Source organism: Nuphar pumila, chromosome 7 (genome assembly GCF_984573655.1).
Source record: "Nuphar pumila chromosome 7, dmNupPumi1.hap1.1, whole genome shotgun sequence".
NCBI lineage: Eukaryota > Viridiplantae > Streptophyta > Magnoliopsida > Nymphaeales > Nymphaeaceae > Nuphar > Nuphar pumila.
In genome coordinates this window covers 31,805,731-31,821,698 of record NC_143255.1, presented here as the reverse complement: position 1 = coordinate 31,821,698, position 15,968 = coordinate 31,805,731, and the positions used below count along the sequence as shown (strand labels likewise).

The 15,968-nt window shown below is 36.7% G+C and overlaps 1 protein-coding gene across 1 annotated transcript; it reads right to left on the bottom strand.

The window, feature by feature from the left end:
* Window positions 1–13,924: 13,924 nt before the first annotated feature.
* LOC149831786 (glycosyltransferase BC10-like) lies at window positions 13,925–15,801 on the bottom strand. The gene has a single exon (XM_090014130.1). The coding sequence runs from the start codon at window positions 15,535–15,537 to the stop codon at window positions 14,470–14,472; it is 1,068 nt and encodes a 355-aa protein (XP_089870256.1). The 5' UTR covers window positions 15,538–15,801; the 3' UTR covers window positions 13,925–14,469.
* Window positions 15,802–15,968: the final 167 nt, after the last annotated feature.

Below are 15,968 nucleotides of genomic sequence, written 5' to 3'. Positions count from 1 at the left end.
AAGACTTAGATGAAGTCGACAACTATGCATTGAGTGTTGCTATGCTCGCATACTTGTATAGTCAACTTTACTGTGCAAGTAAGAGTACAAAAACCATCAAAGGGTTTTAGCAATTTGTCCAGGTAATTGTTTATTACATATTTACTAATTGTAGACTAAGATCATTGAATGTTATAGTCTTACTAATATATTATTTTTGTAGGCTTGGATGTGGGAGCATATTGTCACCTTGCGTCATCAGTGTGACCCTACGATTTATGATTTTTCCAAGATTGGCTAGTGGGCTACAATAAATGTCAAGGAAGATAATGCTAAGTTCATTTTAGATGGTCTACAATTAAATAAGGTAAATGATTTAAAATAGTTTATAATCATTTTAGCATTTATCATTCATTAGTATAAATCGTTGAAATTTTTAACATTCTTAAGTAATCATTGTTCTAGGATTTTGTCTTCGTTAGCATAAATCGTTATCATATTAGCATTTAACATTCATTAGTATAAATTGTTCTAATGTTTAACATTCTTAAGTAATGGTCGTTACAAGATTTTGTATTCCTTAGTACAAATCATGATTGCTTTACCATTTAACTTTCATTAGTGTAAATCGTTATAATATTTAGCATTCTTAAGTAATCATCACTGTAGAATTTTATCTTTGTTAGTACAAATTGTTATTGCATTAACATTCATTAGTATAAATCGTTGTAATATTTTACATTCTTAAGTAATGATCGTTGCAGAATTTTGTCTTTGTTAGTACAAAGCATTATCGCTTTAGCATTTAGCATTCATTATTGTAAATCGTTGTAATATTTAGTATTCATTTGTGTAAATCATTTTAATACAAAGCGCTCATTAGTATCAATCATTGTAATATATTTAGCACTTGTTATTATAAATCATTTTAATATTTAACATTCATTAGCATGAATAATTATGTATATACCTAAACCACAATCTCCAATGTACATGTTGTATGGAGACTGTATGGAGATGAGGAGGATGAGGACCAAGAGGTTGTTGCTGAGATTGCGAGACTGTCTGGCTGCGATATTTGACTGTTTAGCAAATCTAAAGTCGAGTTGCCACATGATAGTCAAGTTCTCCTACAAGCTGGCTTGGGACAGTCGACCCCAAAGTAGCCTATGGTAGTGACAAGGAAGATGAATGATGGTGGGGCCAAGAACGTGAATTGGCATGAACGCTTTATACAATAATTGTATAGCTGGAACAAAGAAGGTGTTTGTGCCACAGCATATGATTATAAAGAGCGACAATATGACCCTAACTATTTCAAAAAATATTAAGAACCCATGCATCAAAATCTGAAGATTGAGAAGAAGCAACGTGGAAGTAAAATCTCTCTTGTCCCCCAGCATGTCGTTTCTCAAGATAGAAATAACGTTCATCGTGTCCCTCCGACTACAACTATAATTTTCTCAGTTGTTGTACACGATGAGAAGCCAATACAGCTCACAAAGAAGAAGGTAGTCTCCACCACAAGGTTAAAGATATTAGAGAGGAAGAATAAGGAGTTATAGAAGTAGGTACAGAATTTGAGGAAAAAAATATGATTACAATATGGTACACTAGTAGAGATGATTACCAGTGGTTTTAATAAGATCGAGTGAACCAAGAGGCCACCGAGGAAAGAGATGATTTGTATGTCATAGTCCATCTGAGTTGTCAAGTGTCACTGAATAAACATTATATGATTTTTTGTATCCCGATAATTATTTATTGCAATTCTATAATTCTTTTTTGTGACGTGACACTCTATAATTCTATAATTCTTTTTTTAATAAGTGTAACACACAAGTGCCACTTTAAAAATCAATGTAATATTCGGCCTTCATAAATAAATATCGAAGAAGCGTTTAGCATTGTGTACTGTGGAAATTATGATTTGCTTTTACAAGTTGTCTTCCTATCATGATTTACACAATGATTGATAAAAGGCTGAAACAATTTATACGCATGAAGGCTACGTGCTATCGTGATTTGCTTGATACCAATTGGTTTGCAATCAGTTATAATTCTTGGTTGTAATGTAACATTCTATAATTATATAATTCTTTCTATAAGAGATCGCGATTTATTTTTTATAGAAGAAGTATTCTATCACAATCTCTACAACCACGGATATAAAGCAGAAATAATTTGTTTTATAGCGATTTGCATTTACGAGCTTTGTCTATGTGAACGATATGTTCTATCACGATTTACACAATGATTGATTCATAAAAGGCAGAAAATAAGAACAATAAATAAATTGACACGATATTTAGACTTAGTAAAGTATAAATCGTGGTAACCTCAACGATACAAATCGAGGTAACTTCATAAATACAAATTGATTTCGTTCATAAAGACAAACAAAGACATATTGTTGTCGTGGTAACTTTATAACTACAAATCGATGTGATTTACAACCACATTCATTTGCAAAAAATATGAGTATTTAGTTACAATACATCATGACCAATGGTTTGGCTTAGATACAATATATGACCATCATGGATATAGAAAGAGTTTAGACTCATAACAGGGTTTGGACAGAACTTATAAGAGATTTGGATCCATTTAAGACCCAAATAGACATCCTCTAATATAAAAAAGTATTTTAGATCCATTTAGAGACCAAATTGGATCCTACTAAGAAAATAAGATATTGAATCTACTTGAAAACTCAATTAGATCCCATTATGTAAATTAACATTTGAACCCATTTGGAGATCTAATTGGATTCCAATAAGTAAATAAGGCTTTTGGATCTATTTGAGACCTAAATGGATCTCATGAAGGTCAAATAAATTTGTTTGGATCTGAATTCAATTCGAGACCCAAATAGATCTTACTTAAGAAAACAAGATTTGGATTCACTTATGATCTAAATGAATCTTTTTAGTGTACTGTGAATTTTACTAGAATATAATAAGTTTTGGATCTATGTAAATTCCAAATGAATCCTACTTAAATAAATTGAATTTAGGCTCATTTGAGACATAAATAAATTTAATTAAAATATATATATATATATGTAAATGTGTATCTCTCTCTCTATATATAATAGTTTAGATTGAGCTTGGATTTGATGAGAGTTAAATGGGTCTCACAACCAACACAATCCAATCACTTCCCCACCTAAACCCATCAATTCAATCAAATACATCCCATTCCACCAAATTCGTTTAATTATCCTATCGTGATTTGCCTTTACGAGCTTTGTCTATGTGAGCGATATGTCCTATCATGATTTACACAATGACTGATTCATAAAAGGCGGAAAAGAAAAACAATAAACAAATCGACACGATGTTTAGACTTAGTAAAATACAAATCGAGGTAACTTCATAAATACAAATCAATTTACAACTTGATACTGATTTAAGTTTTATATTAAAATAATATTTTATTAACAGTGCAAATCAATGAGTAAATCATGATATTACATATCGATATCGTTCACAAAGACATATTGTTGTCACGTAACTTCATAAATACAAATCGATGTGATTTACAACCATATTCATTCACAAACAATATGAGTATTTAGTTACAATACATCATGATCAACGGTTTGGCCATGAAACAATTTGTATTATGAAAATCTTATCTCGATATTTTATTTTCTATAATGATTTGCAAATGAAACAATATTTTTTAATTTATGCATAATATAATTTATTTGTTTATTATATACTTTGTGCATGATTTTTGAAAATGAGCGGGATGTGAAATGATGTTTTCTTTATAAATGAGTGACACGTCGCACAAGTTCTAGAGGGTGTTGCTTCGCTTTGCTTCATGAGTAAGGAACAGACAAACCAATATTTTTTTTATAAATGATGTGTTCGGGGCCCGAACATATAACCTGTTTCATCGCAAATGAGGTATCAATGGTGAGGAAAGAGACGATGACAGTTACACGGCCAACAACGGTGAATCTATATTATATAAACGTGACAGATCGTATATTTGATTTATCTATTTTTTGTCGTATATTAGATTTGTTTTGTGTACTATAGAAAGGAATTATATTATATTGCAACAGATCATTTATTGAATATTTTGCTAATGTTAGTGGAACATCCACAAAAAAGATACCCGAAAACTCAGCAAAGGGCTCCAAGAGAACATCATCCGGCTGTGAGATGAATTTGTAGAAGGAAACACTATTAGTAATTTTGTATGTATGAAATCACTATCATTTATACATTTACGTATGCTATAGGTATGTATGTTAACACATGCATATTTGTTGCAAACAGACTATATATGATTTCATCATGTATATTCAAAGCAACACAATAACAAATATTAGAGGCATCGTCAGCCTTTATTTCATGGTATATCGGTTCTCTTATATGTTTATTTTATTTTTTGATTTACTCTTGTTGCTTTGTATTTTAACCTTACTATTATCAATGTTTCGTTCAATAGAGTTTCGTCTGGCGACTGTTATACGCCACTGGATTTCAAGATGGACTACAATGTTGGGGTAATGATGATCACTCCGGAGATTTTTGGTCAAGTGAAAAGTTAGTGAAGAAACTTGTTGTTTAAGGTTTGTGAGGCATAACAATCCTAACAGGATTTATACTATCAATTTGTAAGATATTATATCGATTTAAGATATTGTTTTGATTCTTAATATCAATTTGTATGTTGATTCTTAATATCGATTTCTAAGCTATCATTAGGAATTTCTATATCGATTTGTCAGATAATGATTCCTATATTGTGGTGATCGTCTGAGCATTGGGTATTATACGTGATGGATTTACGAAAACAATAACTATGGTGCTACAACTCATTGGACTTTCATAATGCATTTGGTAAGTTTCTATCTATAAGTGTATCATATCTTATACGGTGGCTCAGAATTTACATGCCTCTGCATTAACCACAAGTGGGATTCCTCAAAAGCGTCTTGGATGTCGACATTGGTGAGTGGAGGTTTCACTGCACACTCGATGCTCATTTATAAAATAATGGTATCGATTATGGCGTATTTGTAATGAAGTATATTGAAGCAATATACTTCATTACAAGAACTTGATTTCGACGTTTTATGCTCTACACTTAAACATGTTTTAGTATCCTATATCATTGAGGACTCAATTTCTATATTGGTCTCACATTACCTTTTTGTAGTAGGATGATATACCTGGATTTCGCATAAAACTATGCAAAAAATTGATAAAGTTTCTAATTACGGAAGAGAAAAAAACTCAGACGACAAGAATACCTAGAAGACAACGAATGACGCAACCCCCCAATGAGTAATATGATGTACAAAGATTTGTAACAAATTTTGTAAACTGTGTATATAAATTTTATAAGATTGTATACAAATTTTGTAAGACTGTGTATACAAATTATGTAAATCTCACTAGGTTGAAATAAAAATTCAACAATTACCCTGATTTCAAGAGGAGTACTGATAAATATTGATATCAAGAGGAATGTTGATATATACTTCTAGAATGGAAAGATCTCTGTTTTCCATCCTTTTACATAAGACACTATATAAATTGATGTAGTTGTAAATCACGCTGATGGACTACATGAAAAGATGCTTTTACTAAACACGTTAATAAGTTAGACTATTATTTATAGCCAAGGCAAATCGTTGTCTTCAACATAGACGTTATTGTGTAAATCATTATAGGACACTATATGGTATAACGATTTAAATACTGTATATATATAATGATTTGTATATGTGAAGGCCAAATGGGATAACAAATTTTAATTTTAATACAGTTTATTCAAAGAATAACCTTTTGCGCAATGATTTAACTGCAATATATGTACAATGATTTGTATATGTGAAGGCTAGATGAGACAATGATTTTTACTTTTAATACAGTTTATTTACAGAATAATTTTTTGCGCAATGATTCAAATACAAAATATGTAGAACGACTTGTATATGTGAAGGCTAAATGAGACAACAATTTTTACTTTTAATACAGTTGATTCACAGAATAACTTTTACGCAATGATTCAACTACAGTATTTGTACAACGATTTGTATATGTGAAGGCTAGATGAGACAATAATTTTTACTTGTAATACAGTTTATTTATAAAACAATTTTTTGCGCAATGATTCAAATATAATATATGTACAATGATTTATATATGTGAAAGTTAGATGAGACAATGATTTTTACTTTTAATACAGTTTATTCATAAACTTTTTGCGTAATGATTCAACTATAGTATATGTATAACAACTTGTATGTATGAAGGCTAGATGAGACAATGATTTTTACTTTTAATACAGTTTATTCCCAGAACAACTTTTTATGCAACGATTAAACTATAATATATGTATAACGATTTCTAAATGTGAAGGCTAGATGCGACAACGATTTTTACTTTTATTACAGTTTATTCACAGAACAACTTTTTGCATGTGAAGGCCACATGAGACAACAATTTTTACTAATGATATAATCACTGAGCAACCACGATTTACCTATGGTATTTACCAATGGTATCAAAACCGTAGCTTTGTAGGCTAGATGAGACAACAATTTATATATGCGAAGGATACATATTATAACGATCGATCATGTTAATACAATCAAATACAATTATGTAGTTGAAGAGTTCACACGTGATTCCTTTGTTCTATTACTCACTTTTGAATTGAATTGAGTCTGTCATGAAATAGAACAATACAAGACACTACATTAAGTTTAACAAGAAATGCAAACATTCTCCCAACATTGATTACATACCAAAAGACTTGTAAAACTAATGTCATTGTTCCACTCAAACTAGCAGGGAGGATTGAAGGTTTCAACATTGTAGTGCACGTCCGTATGATATTGTTACATGTTGAAAATTACATAAGTTAGATATTAATAAGCTGCATATAATGCAATTTACATGGGAAGCAATATAATATATTACATATATGTTCATGTGAAGGGCTTGGTTGCTTTTGCTTAGAGGTTAGTTATTTCGTAGACATTTTCATACCAATCAATTCTAGTGCGCCCTTGTCCTCTAACAACTGCGATCAGAGGCAGGTTTTCTTTTGATATCTTTCGCTAGGTAAATTTATCCATCATAATCTATAACATTGATTCTTGACTTATTGAAGATGATGTTTACGCTTCGATGCAACTTCTCATGTGGGTCAGAGGAAGCATGATTTCCACCTTCGTTGTTCACTCTCATTTTCTTAGATTGGTCTTCATGAGCTGCAACAGACTGGTGGTGAATTAACTGCACATTTTCAAGTAACTCCCTTGATATTTTTCTCATGCATACATAGGCTTCTTCACTTCTCGATGCCAAATCTGCAATATGCATAAGTGACCTACATAGTTGTTGGTAACAAGAGGTTATGTGACACTTCTCATTAATACTAGATGAACTGACGTTATCTGTATCCATCAGTTCAATCTTTGCTTGTCTCATCCATCTTCACATTAAATATGACTCAGGTATTTCTTGTATCTTTTCTTGATTAAGTGTCGTTAATGCATGATGATATAAAACACTATTGAATTTATACGTTTTGCACGTACATTCAACTGTTCTATTATCAACATTGTACGTAACATGTGGTTCTTGCCTTTTCAGATGCTCTTTACCCTCCCATACAATATGGTATTTGTGCATATTCTCGGTTTTCATATGTTCTTCTATGTTGCAATTCATGACCTGTATAACCTTCTTCTTAATACATTCAAATACAGTTAGTGTATACAGATTTGCAGGTTGCATCAATATTTTTATGCCCAAAGTTACAGAGCGTGTGTTGAAGCATTTCACATCTTTTTCAAGCTCATTTTGTCTAAGACCGTCTATAAATAATTCATATTATTTCATAAAGTGAAACATTGTTAAACATGAATACACAGTTTTCTTCAGTGTAGCATGCATAGATTCAACTCTTTGTGTGCTTATCATACTTGCACAAAAGTATTGTCTTCCATATGCCAATGATCAATTCTCTTTGTCTGCATATAAATTTTGTAACCATATACAATCTTCAAGGTCGTATAACTGAATCATTTCCTTCCAATCAGATATAAAGGTGACCTCGTCTATGCTATGAAGTACACACCTTGTAAACTTTTTATCAAACCCTTTCTTCTGATTAAATATGTATCATATGTTCTTTGCTGCATTTTGAAAGATATGCCACAAACATAGGCGATGATGTGCATCTAGCCATGCATGAGACACTACAGCTGTAATTGCGTGATCATCATCTGTAAGTACAGCTTCAGAGTGCTCCTCATTCATTGCCTATGTAAATACTTTGAACAACAACTCAAAGGTTTCCTTTGTCTGGTCATACAAAAAAAAGTTGCCTAATATGCAACTCTGTGAGTGATGGTTCATTCTGACAAACTGCACAAATGCCCATTGTTCAATATTAATCTTCATTATCGTATAAAAAATAAGCACATCATTAAAGCATTCATAATCTACTCTTCACTTTGAATCTGCCCAAAACATATTCACAACATATTCATCTTCATCAAGTTGCATTGCACTAAAGAAACTAGGGTTATTGCTTGATTTCTTCTGTAAGTAATCAACCAAAGAACATATTTCTCCATTCTTCATGTTATATGTCATCTTTCTTCTCAAGTGATTTCTTAGATCTATAGGTGTGAATGACGTATTCTCGCTACCACTATTTATGTGCGTGCATAAATTGTATGTCTTCCTCGGTGCAATGTCGGCGCTATCAACTATTTCAACAATTGCAACATGTGCTTTAGTTACTTTATGATGTGACCTTAACATAGGAGTCATAAATGAAGCTGCTAATTTATGGTTATGATCATTGATTAAAGTACGACCTACATATTTTTTTATTCAGAAGTCTTATTAACACCATTCTTGCTGGACAACCACATCTTGAATCTGGTTTGCTCCTTGTTGAATTTTCACTTGATTTCTTTCAACCTTCCTTAGAACAAATATATATGTTTCTCACCATGACACCCTGTGCATTTTTTGACAAAGAATGTCTTCTAACACTGAAGTCAAGTTTTAAGGCATAATCATTGTAAAATTTGTATGCAGCTTCCTCATTATTAAACTGCATTTCTTCTACAGGAACAGAGACAAGTGAATTGTCATGATCGTCTACCTCATTATCGAATTGCATTTTTTCTGCTGAAATATTCAAGTCAAAAGTGAATTCAATGTTTGCACCCTTCTTATCATGTGCATCATTAGTGCACATGTTCACTTCTTCAGGTATGTCAGTAGTACAGATGTTCACTTCTCCATAACTTTCCAATGATTGAGATACATCATTTTCACTGCAACTAGATGATAAACTCACTACTGTCATAAGCAAGATATCAATTTGCATTAGCCAACACATACATTTACTATGATTTATTCAAGATGCATATAACAACGGATACTGATTAGTTAAGCAAGTCAAAGAAACGATTTAATGAATCGCAATATAAAAGCTACAACGATTTGTTATTTGCTTATACTATGCATCGAGTTGTTATTTACCATGCCAATAAAAGAAACGATTTATCATATATGTGTGTTGACGATAGCGATTCACATGACAACGATTTAATTATATCTACTGCGTTATAAAGCGATTTCAATAGAAATCGCTAAATGAACATCGATTTGAATATGCAAACCGTCACTGTAAGAGCGCAACAATATAAATTCTGCATACATATTTTAAAATCATACTATAAATATCTTACAAATCGATACTAGAAAACACATAATATCTTACAAATCGATATACATATCGCATAATATATTACAAATCGATACGACAATTTAGCATAATAGCTTACAAATCGATATTAACAAACAAAACAATATCTCACAAATTGGTAGTATGTTACTACAACCGCGATTTGCAATACATTGCATATACTAAGTGAATGGACAATACCGGATGAGGTAGAGGCCCTTTCTCGCATTTATAACCAAGCATTCTTGTCAACAAGTTCCAACGTCTTACAAATATCTTTAATTTTTCAACCATCGAAAAGCCATCTACTTGCAATAACAAAACAATGCCTTAATAGCACTCACGACGACATACGTTCTTCAACAATAGCATGATGACATAGAAAGGTATTCACGATGCCGTAATGACACTTGTTTGAATGTTTGTGCATTATTGCTTTTTTTCATACTGTCTAACGAAAATAAAGAAAAAGAGAAGACTGTAAAAAGAGATGGCTGACAAATCTCCCTATGATGCCCACCAATGATCGAACCAGTTATCTCCATGAGGTAGGAACGAACCCGAAAATGTTTTGTAACACAAGGCAAGAACGATAAGGCGGCAATGTGTTGTACCACAAGCTAAAAACCAAGGCAAGAATCTAAACTCGTGAGAATGTGCAAAGCTATTTACGGGAAGACATTTTCGTCAAACACATATCTATCTTACGAGAAGACATTTCCATCAAACGCATATCTATCTTTTTTAGATGTTATTTATCTTTTTTATATGTAATTTTATTATAAAATTATCATGGGTAACATTGGCATATGAATTATCGCAGGTCCCAAGATATTCCTTCGTGCACCCCCGAACACACAAATTTGTCTTCAGGGGAGAACACACAACCCCCTCTCCTCTTGCAGTATTAATTTCAGTTTTTCAGCTGCATTCCAAACAACTGCACAGGTGGAAGTGGTACATATGCCGTTCATCTAAGGCATTGACGGTTCTGAAAAAAAACTTGAGATCCATCTATGGCATTTTTTATGTCGTTCATTGCATGGATGAACGACATCAAGTTGAGCTCTGTCAAATCCTACTCTAACCTGTTAAGTACTTGACTTAAATTACTTAATGGGAGCATTAAAGTCAATCAAGTTGCCAAACATTTTAGCGGAAGTGGTGTCTTTTTTTTGTAATCCAAAGAAACTACACCCGGCATAAAGACCTGGTTGCGTTGGCTCAGTCTGCCATACCTATGGCATAAAACTCTGAAGCTGGGACTCTCACCTCCCGGGCTTATATATGTTGGGAGGTCGGGTCGGGTCGGCTCAGCTCAAGCAGAAAGGAGATGCTACAGGAATGGAAACCTTAACTACCTGTCTAGTGGCAAAGGCCAACACCCCACTATGTCAATCCTCTTTGGGGCTAGTCCAACTGATGGTAGGTTCATAAGTTCTTAGTTGCAACTTGCAAGTTTTTGTTTCATGTTATGTTAATGGCTATAAGTGGGCATGAAGACAGGGTGAAACGTGAGAGCGGATCCTGTAAAACGCTGGGTGAGATTAGCAATCACACCAGCGTTTACAACCACAAAACCCGCTCTTCTTTGACTCACAAGTTTGAATTTATTTTGAAAAATAGGACGTAAAATCTAAAAAATTTTAAACAGATAATTTTTTGGTTATTTTAATAAAAAAATGCAATTTTGTTTTAATCACATGATTGTTTTTTGTTTTCTCCATATTGGACTCTGACGGGTCCCTTATTAATTTTATCAAAAGCATCATCCTCTATTGTTTTTCGAGTATCGTCTTGGAAGGTAGATACAAGATTTTTCTTGATGCTGAAAATCTTTATTCTCAAATCCCCACCTGCTGCCTAAAAAGTCAGTCATATAGTTTCTTATGGTTTGATACGAGTCAAGGGAAAGAAAAACTCTATTTTGAGGCTTAGAATGAAGTTTAGAAGAAACAGAAGATTGTTAGTTTCTCAAAAGTTTATTATGAAAGTCCAAGAAAATGGCTCCTGTTTTGATTTTTCACTTCCCTCTCTTGTTTTATCTTGCTTTTCCTCTATCTCTCGAGCACTTCTCAGCCATTTTGTTGAACAGATATCCAGAAAACGGTGGTGGTATTTGCTTCTGTATATGGACGGCCATTCATCATTCCTTCCTGATTACCTCTACATTGTCTGCCCATAAATCGTATAGATTCCTCATTTGATCACCTACAACATCCACAATTATTTTTTTTCACCAAAGAGGAGTGCTGCACACTTATTATCACTCATGACTGTCATTAGCATCATTTTGCTTTCTTCTTTAACACCATCATCATCTCTTTCATTCTCCCTCCCCTCCTTTTCTTTCTGTTATTCATCACTTATGCACCAAGAGAAGAGGAAAGAGGGATGTGTATGTGTGTGTGCGCGCGTGAGAGAGAGAGAGAGAGAGAGCAGTGAAAACGCACCGTGATGTGAGAATCCTAACTAGGGGTGTCAACGGGTTTGGTTTGGTTCGCACCCAGGTGGTACCAGACTTGGATTCAGTTTTCGGGTATGGTATCAGGTCCAAACCCGAGTTTAATTAGGTCCATTATAAGAAAAACCATACCTGATAAAATCATATTTTTTATCATTTTTACATTGAAAAATTGCGCGTCTTAATCAAAACTCGGATCGGGTCTGGTATAAAATTTCACAAACTATACCCAAGTCCACTTGAGTATCGGCAGATACAGCTGAATCGTTGGCCAAATGATTCAGGGCCGATACCGATACTGACAAGGGATGGGTTGGAACTTGGAACCGGAAAACCATGGTGATGATAATGCGACCCAACCGTCCAGCCCATCTCATTCAATCCCAACGGTGGCCCTTTTTGCCACCAGTCATGATCTAATGCCAGAAACTTAGCTGAGTTGTGATTGTAAACAAACTCGACCATGCTATCATTCTTTGTCATATCTCACGTCACTGACCGCACATCGGCTGGATTCTGTTTGGTAAAACCCCTGATTGGTGACATTCACAAGTTGGCCCCTACCAGATGAGGGGTAGCTACTAAAAACTAGCCTGTAAGACAAGTAATCGCCTGCTAAGCAAGTAAGCACCTCGCAAACAGTTATTGGTGCCTCACCAACTGATCAATTATTAGCCTTTCCAACCACACCAGTGAACAGTATCAGTTTCATTTCAGATGCTAAATTGAACCCCACTGGCACTTGAGTGCAACGGCAGAGCTACATATGGGGCCCGCCAAAGCCAATAAAGGGGTCAGGGTGGGCATATCTAACCCAAGTCTTGTCCCTCATCCTTAAACCCACCCTCTCTCTCTCTCTCTCTCTCTCTCTCTCTCTATATATATATATATATATATATATATATATATATATATATATATATATATATATATATATATATATATACATACCTGCTCACCCTAATTTAAATTTCTGGGTCTGTCTGCAACTTTTACATGGTTGGGTAATATAAGACAGGGTGGTTCTAAACCTCACTTCCCATCAAGTGACCCAGTTCTCAGAGAGGGTTTCTCGCCCCTGCACAATTCCACTTTTGGAACGGCCATGGTCACAGAAGGCCATGTGATGTCAGCTTAATCTTTTCACATTTCCTCAACAGCTTGACTATGTATTTCCAAACAGCGACCCGCGGGCGCTTACTCGAACCCAAACTGGCAGCAGCAATTTATTTATGACTCAGGCGATCCAGCCTAGATTTGCATTGTTTACTCATACGTAGTAAAGGCCTGGTCAGTGAACGTACAGCGGAATGGTGGGCTTTCCCATTCCACCTCCTCAGCAAGGACAGGCTACCAGAGACGCAACCAAAATACAAATAAACATATCTTAGTTTACTTTGTTTATCCTACTGGTGGTCACAAAAATCCACCGACACTCCGCAAGATTTCATGCCTTCCCTTTCCTTCTTCTCTTGTCTTCAACAATGACTACAACGAGAAGCCAGAAATAGATTATGGGGAGATCATGATCAGCATCGTTGCATACAGCATTCATTGTCAGTGAATGTCCTTACAGTTTGGCACAAGCAAAACCAATATGGTTATTGAGAGAAAACTCAACCAAAGAGAAAAAAGGAAACGAATTAATATAACACCTGTTTCTGCTCTTCCTCTGGTAAAATCCCAATCATGTTCAGCAAAAGGAAACACCTCTAATAAAATTCCCATCATGTTCATCCAAAGGAAACAAGTATTTTATAGCATTATACAACATAGATTTACATAGAAGTGAGCCACTCAACACACATTGATAGTATCAATATTAGCAAAACAGAAGTAGAGTGGTCGTAATCGTTCCTTCCCTACCAAGCATGCAAGTATAGACGCACAGAAAAGGAGGAGACGAGGATGATGAGGAGGGTAAAGGTAGAGGTGGGTTGGATAGAAAAAGTGAACAAACATCTATCCGTATTCTAGTTCCTGCATGACAACCAGCACCAACAACCAAAAAAGAAAGAACAGAAAAAAAAAACTTAAAAGGGCGACCACAAGACGCACACCATACACACATACCCATTCTTTTTCTGATATCCGATGCGTGAAAGTAATGCATCACACAACAATCCCTCCGCGATGACGAGGGAAATGTAGTCAGCCAGCCTACCAGAATTCCTTCTCGTGGGAACCACCACCACCAATCGACCCATCTTCTTCATTCAGGATTGATGGGTTATGAAAGAGAGAGGTTTGTTCCCATCATCATCATCATCATCCTGTGGCTAATCCCAGAAGATGAAAGGATCCGCGAGCTTGAGCAGCGGGTGGAGGCAATCAGGGGAGAACTTGCGGGCGAAGAAGTAGGGGAAGCCGGTGAAGTTGGAGGCGCGGAGGCGCCGAATGAGGGAGGGCCGGATCTCGTCGACGCGGTAGGTGTGGGGGTGTCCGTCCGTGCTGTCCGTCCAATTGACGTGGGTGAGGGTGAAGGGTCGGCATCCGGAGGGGTCCTCCATGCTGAGTAGCGTGGGGAAGTAGTGCTCCTCCGGGTAGCATGACTCCACCCTCAGGCAGGGCAGCCGGAACTTGCGCCAGAGCCGCCGGTCCTTGATCACCAGCAGCGCGTGCTCCCTCGTCAGGATGAAGAATTGCGAGCCCACCCTGAAGCTAGAGAAGGGCACCTCCGGCAGCATCACGTCCTCCCCCCTCGCCGTGTACCTCGCCCACAGCCCCGGCTCGTTGTCCAGGATCTCGATGAAGCTCTGGTACCGATTGGTAGGAGGCGAGGGAGGGGAGAAGAGGGAGTGGTAGATGAAGCGGAAGGAATGCAGGGGGATGCAGTGCTGGGAGACGAGGGCGAAGAACGCGTTGGATTCGTCGTCGACAAGGGCGGCGGCGAGGAGGCGGCGGGCGGCGGAGATGAGCGTCGGGGAGGAGCGGTCCGTCCGCTTCCCCGGGATGAATCGGCCCTGGAAGACGCCGCCGGGAGGGTTGAGAGGGCGGGAAGGGTCGGCGTGGACGTAGATGTTGTAGAGCCGCTGGTTCCCCTGGAAGAAGCGCTCCCACAGAGGAGCGAAATGCAGGTCGGAGTTGGTGAGAAAGAGGAAGGCGATCTTCGGCGGGGTCGCCCCCGCCGGAATGAGTTGCTGCCTCCGGCGGTGGGTGCCGGCCAATGCTGCTGCCGACGAGGCCGACGCCGCCCGCTGGAAGAGGGCGAGGTCCTCGAGCTCGTCCGGCAGCGTGATGACGACCGGCGGCGGTTTGGTGGGGAGCAGCCGTGGGGCGACTACCAGGAAGAGGACGGGCACCGACAGTAGCAGCGCGAAGGACAGCACGAACGGGTAAGACAGCATGGTCGCTGCTCAGTTTGAAGGCCCCTTCCTCTTCCTTCTGATAGAGGACTGATGTGGTGTGGTGGGTGTTTTTGTGAATGCAAAATTCTCTCTTATTTCCTTTTCTTTTCACTTAATCGTCGCCTGCACCGAACCAGCAGTCTGCTATGAAATGTTGAGAGGCTGTCTCGGCTTGCCACCCTATCCCTCTGTTTCCATCAACCAAAGCAGAGATGCAGAGAGCAGTTCCCGTACACACACACACACATCTAATATAACACACGCCAGATTAACAAACGTAAGCTGGTGCGGCTTTTATGTTTGCTTTGATGACACGGCATTTATGGCCGTTGCCCTCTCTCTTTGTTTTTTGTTTAAATGTACTTACCCAACCAATAGTACCCACCAGCTTATCCTTCTCATGCGTCATCTTTCTATACATTCCGGCGTGT